General features: G+C 41.8%; 1 protein-coding gene across 2 annotated transcripts in view; it reads left to right on the plus strand.

Annotated features, from left to right (window-relative positions):
• Positions 1-916: 916 nt before the first annotated feature.
• The window catches only part of plcg1 (phospholipase C, gamma 1), a 36,048-nt gene continuing 24,436 nt past the window's right edge, over positions 917-12,528 (plus strand). For both annotated transcript variants that reach the window (XM_058050746.2, XM_058050747.2), the window contains exons 1-2: positions 917-1,171; positions 2,682-2,969. In XM_058050746.2, the coding sequence (XP_057906729.2) occupies positions 2,753-2,969 (217 nt within the window). In that variant the 5' untranslated portion in view covers positions 917-1,171; positions 2,682-2,752. The remainder of the gene's footprint in view (positions 1,172-2,681; positions 2,970-12,528) is intronic.

Here is a 12,528-nt window from a genome sequence, read left to right on the forward strand (position 1 = left end):
CACACCTGCCTCCTGCCTCCTGCCTCTGCATCCTGGCTACAGCACCTGTGTGCACATAACAATCATATACGTATGCAACAAATCTTGGGTTTTCATTTTTAATCAATATGATGTTACAGAGGACAAAAGTTAAATTTCATCAGTACGCACAGAGTGCTAAGGAAATATGAGAACCCTTAAAACATATGCAACAAGTCCAAAGCGTCTCAGTAGTACACCAGATGCTTTTACAATCGAGTTGTCAGTCAGCACCACAAGTGTACAAATGTGAATATTACAGTTAGATATTTCTTACCTTGCCACATTGCCGCCGCAATCTTAGATTGTTGACACTGTGTCTGAAACGCCTTCCTTTTATACCCTGTGTTTATAGAAATATTGTAGTGTCAAAAAAATAAGATTATATTCTTCACAAGCATATTCATTTGACAGATGCAAATAGGTGTACTTTTTCTGTTTTGTGGAAGTGTTTGCTAAAAATTAACCTTTGCCAGAAAATACAGTACACACATAGAAACAACTGTAAATATCACAGTCACAGTAAATACTGAAAAGTCAAAATGTAAATAATGGCTGATAAATTGAATTTGTAAATTTATTTCAAGAGTTCAATCTAGAAAGAGAGTGTGACACCGGTGTTGTACTTAAATGTAGTCAGAAATATGATTTTCATGTCACATTCACACATGTCAGGTGTTTGTAATTGTCTGTAAGCTATAATCATCTAAATGGTGTAGAAAGTCAACATAATAATATAATATAAGTTTCACGTTTTTAATTAAGCTACTGAAATAAATCTACTTTTACACGATACCGTAAGTTACCGAGATACACCGTTACATATAGCGGAAGATGAATTGCTCTCCTGCAATTGGGGTTGTGCTTTTGTTGTGAAAGGTGCCACAGGAAATGGTGTCTTTTGACGCCACTGGTGGTCGCTGAGAGGAGGAGCGTACAGACAGACGTACCTTTACCACAGCCCGCGTTGCCTGCTTGTCCATCTCTCCATGGACAAACTGGGGCGTTTTGTTGACGGGAGCTGGTGAGCCTTCTCCGGGCGGCCTGCTGGTGTTCTAATCCTGGGATAGTGGACGACAGGCAGCAAAGGGGGGTGCCACCGGAGAGAGTTGTGCGGCGGTTAGAGATGTGTGGCCAGGCCGAGATTGCGGCGGTGAGTCCAGCACAGCTCGGTACAGCACAGCACAGCACAGCACAGCACATCTTCGCTGCCACTGCGACGTGTCTTTTTCCACTTTTTTCAACCGCAGTATGAAAGCAGTCGAGTGGCGGCAGGAAAGGCCGTAGCAACTTTTACGTCAGCCCCTTTGAAGGTGTGAAAACAGGCGCTCTGTGTCTGTGGCCCAGCAACATGCTAGCTCTTACCGGCCCGATTCCACGCCAGACGTTTGGAGTTATTTCAGCATGACTCTTACCTCTGGCCACCAAGTGTCTTCCACGCAAAACGTTGCCTCCCTTACCTAAGCCGAGTGTGCCGATATGACGACCTGCCCGTCGGTCGTAGAAAGCCAAATAGACTCCGCTCGGCGTTCGGAACGATACTGTGTTCGATTAGCTTAAATGGATGTTAGCCCGCCTACCAGATGTCTTTTTCTTTTGTTTTATTCTGTAATTGCATACCACAATGACGCTTCGTAGCACTCGGTGTCAATGTAGGAATAGTTCATTATTCAGGTAAGATATGAAAAGTACTGATTTCCTAGTGTCTGCCGTATAGACTCACTAAATTATGACATTTTTTTGATCTGTGGAAACACATTGGAGAGTTGCGTACACTTTAAAATAGTCGATTGAGATTCTTTTCTACGGTGGCCGACAAGGGGAAACGTGCAGCAACGCCCAATTGTCCAAAACACACAAACACTATACAACAGATGCAAGGGGGAAATACTGAATATCCAAAATACTGCAGGCACATAATGTTGCAAGATGAAAAACAAATGCATAACCTTTGGCTGTAATATTTCAATTTCTATTACAGAGCAGCCAATTTATGTATGTAGCAAATGTTAGCCTTAAAACGAGATAAGGTGTGTTTAACAAAGACATAAAATGGAACATTAAATGTACCTTTTCATTCTTTCTGGTCACCCTGCTCATGTTGATGATTTTCTCTCGGAGGAAAATTTGAGCTTCACGCATTGATATTTCCATAACTACAAAGCCTGTGAGTGCAAACAACATTCTATATTCTACATTCAAATATATAGAAAAGTGAAAAGGTTAAATACTTGACCGGCATTTGAGCAAAAGTATTGTAATCAGAACTCAGACTCTGCATTCATTCTTAAAACAAATGAAAAAGCATGCAGAATGTACTTGCTTTGGGTTAGAATGTTACAATGTCAACTTGTTCCTATAGCAAGTGTTCAATGCATATTATTGTGTTATCTGTGCCTTTACTGTGCAATCTTTATAAATATTCACAATGTGTGTTGGTTTTGTCTGAAAGGCCAGTTAGAAATGATTGAACTGCCACAAAGCTTGGCAGAAAAAATCCCTTGTAAAGAAAATGAGAATAGGAGTGGTAGTTGAAAAGCTGTCAAACATGCCTCCTGGATTCATCAGCTGTGTTGCTAAAGTGTGTACTGGTCCAACATTTGAACACCCTGAGGAATTGTTGTTTCATGGGCCTCCTCCCTCCTCCCCCTCTCCTGTTGTAGGTATCCCTGTCTAGGCCTGGACTGAGCATATTGTTCTGAGAGGAAACGGATAACAAACAGGGGAAGTGAACATGGCTGGGGCCTCAGCCTTCTTTTCCAACGGTCCCGTCCCATGGATGGACAACGATGCAGAGATGAACAACTTATACAGGGACCTGGAGCTGGGGACGGTGCTGACGCTGTTTTATTCGAAAAAATCCCAGCGGCCAGAGAGGAGGACTTTCCAAGTCAAACTGGAGACGAGGACCATTATCTGGACTCGGGGCACGGACAAAATAGAGGGCGAGAGTAAGTGCCTCACATTTACACTTTTTAAAAATACAACATATGGTCAAAGTCCTGGGTGAGTCCTTCAGTTCTTGCATTTAGTTTGACAAGAAGTCAAGAAAGTTGGTCGATGTGTTGAAAAGTGGTGCTGGCCTGGCCATTATTGGTTTCTTTCAACATGTTCCTGCTTCATAACCTACTGCAGGGAATAAAATAGAATTGAACTGAATGGATTCTCAATTGAGTAAAAATGCAAGTTCTGTGGCAATCACAGATAAATAACCTCCACCTCTTTGTTGTGTACAAGCTCCTTCATATATCAGCCTGTTGGGTATGTTTTCCTGTTTGACATTTAGTGAGAATGTGCTGCAGTATGTGGGCTCAGAAACTGTGATGTCAACATATTCAGTCTTAAGATCGTAGATGTGATGGATTACACAGATAATACATCTTTAAGCCATTGTTTGACAATATTTCAGCAGGAACAAGCAACACATTTTTCATTTTGGCCTCGGGGTATGTTGGCTCACTATATTTTCACCATTCTTAAAAAATATGTTCATAACCTGAGCGATATCTATTTATGTGTAGATTTGCTTTGGTGTGTTTGTTAAATTCTGATTATAGGAACTTAAAAGGGACCTATGATGCTTTTTCCACTTTTCAGACCTACAAATGTAGTTAGGATGTTGTATTCTGGTGTTAAACCATGCCAGAGTTTCAGATCACGGTTTGTGCAAGTGGAAGTGAGCCCTGAAAGACGTTTGGGATGGCTCTGAACACTCGCTTTCAGAGAGCTTTTTCTAAAACTGGCTCTATGTGACGTCACAAATGGGCGTGCTAGGGCACGCCTGCCCTCCTCCTCACTCTGCAGCACTCTTTTGTGGAAGATTTTACCGTGCTCGCATTGGGTTTATTTTGTGTAAGTAAGTGGTTGTGTACAGGGCATAAAGTATTCCGGCACCGTGCCGGATCTCCGGCGTTTCAATATGACCGACGAAAAAAAAAAAAAAAAAAAAGAATCTGCCAGACCCAGACAAACTCTTTGAAGCCATGCAGCTAATGCCAATACCCTCCCCCCAAACTGCTACTGTCCAATCATGCTGCGTTCAAGACAACTCGGGGAAAGGTGTGTGTTTTTGTGTGCTGTGCTCCAAGAAGCTTGTGTATGCTATAGAGTTTGGAGCTGAACCCAAATACGGTATTCGTAACGGCACAAATAATGACTTTTTTTTAAAAAGAATAATTAATTTGAACAAATACTTTAAAATGTTTGTATTCGGGAACAATTAAAACATATCAGAAAGCTGCGTTTCTTCGTGAGACCACAGTGCATGCCCGGATCAGCCAATGAGTGACTGGTGTTCAGCAGTCGGGGGTGGAGACAGAGCGGTCTGCCTGCCCTCGTATTTTGCTTTGTAAACATACTACCTTTCACCTCAACTGGGTTTCAGATGCTGTTGTCAGTAATAGCGGAGTTTGACCGGGAGATTATTCTGTTGGGCTGCATTTAGTTGCTATTTCTGCCATTTCTGGGGTTGGGCATTCTCCTGTTGCCTCTGTTAGCATTAGCTTGCAAATGTTAAGGCTGTTGACAGTGTAACATTAATATGTAACTGTATATGTAATATGTATGGTTCACGTTCACTGATATTTTAGTAGTTTTGGTTCAGACTGATCGTGTTTGTGATTTCAAGAAACATGTAAGCCCTGTGTGTAGCATTATAGAGTGTGCATATTGGGAGTGTCTTACCTGCATGCATGGAAATTAATGCTTGCTTTTTCACCACAATCGGTGGGTCCCAGATTGTTTTTAAACACGGGTAGTCACGCCTTTCCACTCCCAGTGTGCCAACATTGTCTGCACTTGGTAAACGTGGTGTCCTCGTGTCCGGCTTCTGAGCTCCACGGTTCCAGCGGTGCCACTGACAATTACACACTGGCGGGTGAAGTGGACGAAGCGCCCTGACGTCCTGGTTCTCCTGAGCTCCATCACACCAGCAGTGCCTACATTACCACTCTTTTCAAGTAGCTATCCAAAGATTTCATCCATTTATTTAGTATACTATATTTCCTATATACCATATACAACAGTAGTCTGGAGTGCTTGGGTGTGTGACCAATCACAGCGTTGTGGGCGTGCCCAGAGGCGGACCGTGCGTAAAACAATTTAAAATGGTTTTTGAAATCCATGGAAATACAGCTGGAATAGGTGCGGACTCTGGGACAGCGTTTGCTGTATCTTTCATATGCAGTTGGACTAGCATGGGTGACTACATCTTCCGTCATGACAGCCACAGGCATTACAGTTGGTTGAATACTTATTATCAACGTGTGCAGAGGCTGACATCCATCAGAAACGTTTGCCAGATTGCGTTAGTTTTTGTAGCTTTTTATACAAGGCCGCTGAAATAAAATTTTATATTGTCATATTGTGATACTTCCCCAAAATATTGTGCTATATGCTAAGGTCCATATCACCCAACCCTATTTTGTATGATCGGGTACATGTTTGTTTCTATTGTTGTAGATAATCAGTAGTAGATAAGTAGATAATCAGCCTTGGCATGTGAGGGCATAGAAATTCTGCAAAATTGGTGCACCAGTATTTGTAGGGATGTTCAGATCAGGATGTCATGCTGCTATCCCCAATAATCCATGAGTGAAATTGTCCAATAGAGATACCAACATGCAAAGTGTAAAGTGTAAAAAGCAACATTTCATCATTTGGTGTCAAACCCAAACGTTTCCAGTCTCCAGCAAAAATAACGCAATTGGCCTCACTGTACCAATACTTTTGGAGCGGACTGTAATTGGTCAGCAAGGATTTTTCTTGTGAGAGCTACTTTTACAAAATAAAAATGGCTATATATGAAAGAGCTATTCACGTTTGTAACATTTATTTTCATTTCTTACTTCAAGGCAAACAAAGCCAACATGCTTGTTTCACCATAACATGAACATGCTGGTATCCACAACTCACCTTTTCTATTTCACTATGCATTTAGTTCTAGTCTTGTCACATTATTCACGGAAAACCTGAATGAGCAGGTTTATTCGCCTCTGCTGGAGCCCTCCAGCCACATCCGCTGCCTTTTGAATCATAGCAGTTGCCGCGGACTCACTCTTCTGTGGCTGGAGAGGAGATACAATATCAGTGGGATATCAGTGTGCACAACAGCTGTTTCAAGCATGGCACAAACACTCACTAGACACTAGGGCTGGGCCATATGGACCAAAAACTCATATCCCGACATATTTAATTTGAATATGGATATAGAATATATATCCCTATGTGCGTGTCAAGTTGTTTTATTAAAACAATACCTGAGGATTAAAAAATGGTATCTAAAAATAGCCGCTACAATAAAGTGGGTCATTCTTTTCTAAATAAGTCTAGAAAAAGTCAAATCTAATCTTTTTATTACAAACCTTTAGCTTTTCTCAAATCCTTGGCCAATAACAAAAAAACAATATGAAGGAGTGCCTTGTTTAAGCTACTGTCAAAACTGTCAGCAACTGAAATGTAAGACTTGAAAGTTGTAGAAAGAGTAGTAAACATGTTTAAAAGACAACTGTCAACTACATCGGGCTTAACAGCTGTCTAAATTTCTAACTGTCTAACCTTCTACATGTGTGCTAAATCATTGGGACTTCAAAACTTGGCTGAACCTGGCAAAACATGTTTTCAGCAGGCCTTTTTTCCACTGTTGCATCAGGAACCATATATGAGCAATGTGATAGGTTGCTTTTCCTTTCATGAGGAACAGGAGTCTGGCAGACATGGCACACGTTCCTCATATTGGACTTTATTGGAAGTACCTCCATATTACTGACTTACTGCTTATTCCTGGCCCACTTCTTCCACCACAGACACGCTAGCCCGTTAGCTTTAACGGTGCCTCCGGGTTTCTGCTCCGCCCCTCCTCCTCCTTTCATGCAGTGTAGAAATCCTCCCCCTGAGCACTCTTAAGTGGGTTTCGAATAGAGGATAAGGTAATCTTAAAGAACCAAATTATAGAATGAGAACCAGATTGGTTTTTCCTGCCAACAATACCTAATACAGACGTCCGGGCTTATCTGCAGTCCCTGTATGCCTACAAGTGAGCGGGTCTTATTACAGCGAAGCTGCAAAAAAGCACCCAACCTTTCCCTGCCCGGCCTTTTATACACTCAAGATTGTGTAAGAGGCTGGAGTCCTGGACCAATCAGCTTTCATCACTGCCCTTCCTTGAACCGCTTTCATGGTGTTTCTCGCAGGGGCATCAAGGCATCTTTTCCTTTGCAAGGGCATCAAGGCATCTGGAACATTCTGCTTTTCCTTTGTTGCAAAGCAAGCTGTCATATGCGTACTCGATGTTTCCACCGTAACTGTCAGTTCTCACGTTAGTCCTTTTTTGTGTGGTTGCATGTATAAGTATCTTTTGTCTGTATTTGTGAGACTATGTGTTTGTTTTAGCTTTTATCTTTAGCTAGCAAAATTGAGCAAATACCTTCAGCGGGCATGAGGGAGATGCAGCTCAAATCCAGTCTATATCGATATCAACGATATGGTTCGTTTTGATCACATTGTGAGCCTCAAATTCATCACATCCTGCCCAGTGTTCGGCCCCAAATGCCGCACCAAGCTACAACTTTTCAAAGTGCCAACCCGAGGAGACATTTTTGAGGCACTTTTTGAAGGGTGCAAAACTTCCATCACTCTCACAAAGACAGGAAGTCCCACACACGGCAGACGTGCTTGTTCTGGATGCTGCAATGGGGGCGGAGCTGTTCGGCAGAGGGGATTGCCGTTTTAAAGAAAGTATGGCCAATGTCAATACTGTCCTTTTTCACAGGTATCGTCCCGTACCGGTCGCTGGCCGATCCAATAGATCGGTGCACCATAGTATTCAGCTGTGTCTGTGACACGGAACCCAGCCATTGCCATGTCTGTGTGTGTTCAATGAAATCCAGATCTCAAGTGTGGCAATCTCTGTGTCTTCATCTGGTGTGTTGTACAAAATAGTATCCAGAAGACAGGGACAATACAAGAGGGTTGGAGAGGTGACTCTCCATATTAAACTTCACACCTCTGTTTTTACTTTCTGTTATCTCATTTCACACAGACGTCATTTGCACATGATATACTATACTGAAATGTACGGGTCACCCCCATGTATTTGGTAAGCTCATTGACCCTCGACCTGCATACACAAGTGAAGCCAATCATAGAAAGGGTATTTAAGGTGGCCGGTGGCAATTTGCATTTTCTCTGAGGAGTAGCACCATGGTAGCCTCAAAACAACTGTCACATGACCTGAGAGCAAAGATTGTTCAACATCATGGTCTCGGGGAAGGATACAAAAGCTAGCTCAGAGATTTCAGCTGTCAGGTTCCACTCTGAGGAACATAGTGAGGAAATGGTTGTAGTTAAGGCCCAGAGTGAGCATGATCACATGCCACAAAGGGAGTCGCTTGAGGTATGCTAAAGCACATGTGGACAAGCCAGCTTCATTTTGGAATAAGGTGCTGTGGTCTGATGAAAGTCAAATGGAGTTATTTGGACATAACAAGGGGTGGTATGCATGGTGGATGAAGAACACAGCATTCCAAGACAAACACGTGTAACCCACGGTCACATGTGGTGGTGGTTCCATCACGCTGGGGGGCTGAGTGCCAGTGCAGGTACTGGAAATCTTCAAGTTGTAGGTGGCATGGATTCCAGTCAGTATCAGCAGATTGCCAACATGGTGACAAAGTTGAAGTTGGGCCGTGTCTGGATACTTCCAACAAGACAATGACCCCAAACACTCCTCCAATTCTACTAAGGCATTCATGCAGGGGAACAAGTAAGACATTGTGGAACGGCCATCTCAGTCCCCAGACCTAAATATGATTGAAAATCTGTGGTGTGATTTAAAGCGGGCTGTCCATGCTTGGAAACCATCAAACCTGACTGAACTGGAGATGTTTTGGAAAGAGGAATGGTCCAAAATATCTTCAACCAGAATCCAGACCCTCATTGGAAGCTATAGGAAGCATTTATTTCTGATAAAGGAGGATCTACTCAATATTAATGTAATTTTTCTGTTGGTGTGCCCACATTTAGGCACCGCAATACTTTTGTTTAAATAATGATTGCAGACTTTCTGTAAATCCTATATCCTGTAAGTTCATTTGACTTCTCATCTATCCCTGTGTTGGTCGGCTATATGATATATTTACCAGGAATGGCTAATCCCAACAACCAGTCATTTACAAAGGAAAATCTTAAATTATCAGTATCGCCAACAACAGCAGCGACAACACTTACAATGTCCACTCTTCTTGGGATGGCTGTGTGCTCCAGGTCTAAGGTAAAAAATGTTGACAGCAAACCAGCATCTTGTTCAGTCTTTGTAGTGAAATTGAGAGCTAGGTATCCAGTCTTCCGTCTTTTTCATGTTTGCTGAAAATAGGTTATTTCAAGACATCTCTCAATAGATAGATAGATAGATAGATATACTTCCTTTATTGTCATTGCACAAAAACACAGCAGGGAAATTGCCAACGAAATGTTGTTGCCTGGCTCCCGTATAACACCAGAGACAAAAGATAGATAATAAATAATAATAATAGGGAGAATAAATAGATAACACAGAATATGAGCAACATAATGTACAGCGTAAACAGTAAATTGCACAAATAATTTAAATAATAATACTGGTTAGGTATAATAGTATAATAATAGTGTTAGGTATTCTACTGCATGTAACTGAATATGGTCACTAATTGTGGTGGGAAACGGCTATTAGCAACCTCGCTCCCTGTATGCAGGAGCTTTTGCCCCATGACTTACACTGGTTCTTCTGACTCTTACACACCACCAAGTAACGTTGGAGAGGCGTAGGGCTTCAGCAAGTTTGTGGGCTAGTCCAGCTGCATAGTGGCCCATGTTCACTAAACAGTCCAGTGGGAAATGCCCTTGACTGATGAAAATGCATTTCTTTTACTGGTAGGGAATCAGGAACTGCAACCACTTGTACCTGATGGTGGCGTCTTTAGGAATTGGAAGCAGACCTTGGGGGTGGGCAGAGTGCTTATCTGCATACAAACACCATGTAAGGAAGTCCGGCCCTCTGTGACATCACAAAGGGGCAGTTTTACCACACCCTCTGAAACCGAGCATTTTGAGCCATCCCAAACTTCTTTCAGGGTTCACTTCCAAATGTGCAAACCTCATGATGTGAAACTTTGGTATGGTTTAACACCAGAATACAACATTCTAACTACATTTATAGGCCAGAAAAGTGGAAAAGGCATCATGGTCCCCTTTAAGGCTTTAATGTAAGGAACGTTTAAGATGATTGAGACGCGCAGATTCTGAGTGGGGAAAAAAATACGGGAAGCAGGTTTATTTTGGAATGAGGCTCATCTTAGCCATAAATACCCGTTCTCCACACACAAACACAGAATAGACTTCTGTGATTGTCCTTCAAAATAAGAGTGCCGTTTTTCCTCGTGTCTGTGTAAACAAAACGAGTGTGATAAATCTTCCATATGCAGTTGGAATGGCATGGGTGACTACATCTTCCTTCATGACAGCCACAGGCATTACAGTTGGTTGGAGATTTACCAGCAGTGTGTGCAGATCACCCCATTCACCCAGTTAGCCAGATTATTCCCAATAAATGCATGTGCTTTACCATTTGAATCAAGTGTATTTCATTAAGGCTTGTCATTTTTTATGTAAGACTCTGCTGAATTAAAATGTTATATTGTCATATATTATACATCTCCAAGAATATTTGTGATATAGGCTCAGGTCCTCATCACCCAACCCCATACAGAAGCATTAAGCCTTTTGGGTTGGCCTTTTTCATTGAGGGCACGCAGGCTTTACAGAGCCATTTAAGGGTGAGTCTGCCTACTCGTGTAGCAGGATGCCTTCTGTACAGCTGCATTCTGCTCCGGATGCAACACACTCGCACGCACACTGAAAAAAAGAAGAGGCATACGTGTTGTTTTTTTCACAATGTATCATATTCTCTCCACACAAAAGTCTCATACACACATGAGCTCATAGCTGTAATGTGATATTCCTGGTGAGGTGAACCTGGCCCAGATGCCTCATTCGTGTACAGAAATAGAGCAGGAATGTTTTTGTGTTTTTTTTTTGTTTCTACTGGAAGTGTGCAATCATTTAGGAGCAAGTGTGCCTGCTATATTTACCTCTTCCAAAGGCACTTATGTTCATTAGCCTCGAATTGGCCCTCTGGTTTGTGACCAAATAGAAATGCAGGTAGTCATTACAGCCTGGTTCTTGATTAAAATGAGCTAGTAATTGATGATAAGGACATGCTCGTCTTCTAAACATGTTTCCTACTCTTTGGTAGTTGCACATAGAATTGTAAAAGGAACATGGCAGCCCATCTGGAATTTGCCAAAAAGCACCTGAATGACTCTGACCATGAGAAACAAAATTCTCTGGTCTGATGGCTTTCGTCTGGCCACTCTAACATACAGGCCTGATTGGTGGATTGCTGCAGAGATGGTTGTCCTTCTGGAAGGCTCTCCTCTCTCCACAGAGGAACGCTGGAGCTCTGACAGAGTGACCATCGGGGCCTTGGTCACCTCCCTGACTAAGGCCCTTCTTCCCCAATCGCTCAGTTTAGAAGGCCGGCCAGCTCTAGGAAGAGTCCTGGTGGTTCCAAATGTCTTCCATTTACGAATAATGGAGGCCACTGTGCTCATTGGGACCTTCAAAGCAGCAGAAAATTTTCTGTATCCTTCCCCAGATTTGTGCCTCAAGACAATCCTGTCTCGCAGGTCTACAGACAGTTCTTTTGACTTTGTGCTCTGACATGCACAGTCAACTGTGGGACCTTATATAGACAGTTATTATATTTCCAAATCATGTCCAATCAACTGAATTTACTGCAGGTGGACTCCAATTAAGCTGTAGAAAGATCTCAAGGATGATCAGTGGAAAAAAGATGCACCTGAGCTCAATTTTGAGCTTCATGGCAAAGGCTGTGAATACTTATGTAAATGTGATTTTTTTTGTTTTCTATTTTTAATAAATTCAAAACATGTCAAAAAAAACCTTTTTTCACATTGTCATAATGGAGTATTTTGTGTAGAATTTTGAGGTAAGAGATTAATCTAATACAGTTTGGAATGAGGCTGTAACATGACAAAATGTAGAAAAAGTGAAGCGCTCTGAATACTTTCCGGATGCACTGTATGTATGTGTGTATATATATATGTGTGTGTGTGTGTATGTATGTGTGTGTGTATATAATGTATATATATGTATATACGTATGTGTGTGTGTGTATATATATATGTGTATAGATAGATGGATAAGAACTTTAACTTTATTAATTAAGGAAATTCTTGTGCCAGAGTGCACTATATTTATAGTATACTATAAATTACAGCAGCAAAAATACAAAATCCAGCCTTAAATAAAAATAACAATAATCCAGTATACAGTGCACTGGAAGTGTTCAGGAAATTGCGGAGGAAGCATGACCTTAAATGTACGATCAAAGATTTGAGCACCTGATTTGTACACAACTTTTAATTGAATTTTCTTTAACAAAAGATCAGCACT

The sequence above is a fragment of the Doryrhamphus excisus genome, linkage group LG15 (assembly GCF_037039965.1).
Source record: "Doryrhamphus excisus strain RoL-2023G ecotype Guam linkage group LG15, RoL_Dexc_Guam_v1.1, whole genome shotgun sequence".
NCBI classification, from domain to species: Eukaryota; Metazoa; Chordata; class Actinopteri; order Syngnathiformes; family Syngnathidae; genus Doryrhamphus; species Doryrhamphus excisus.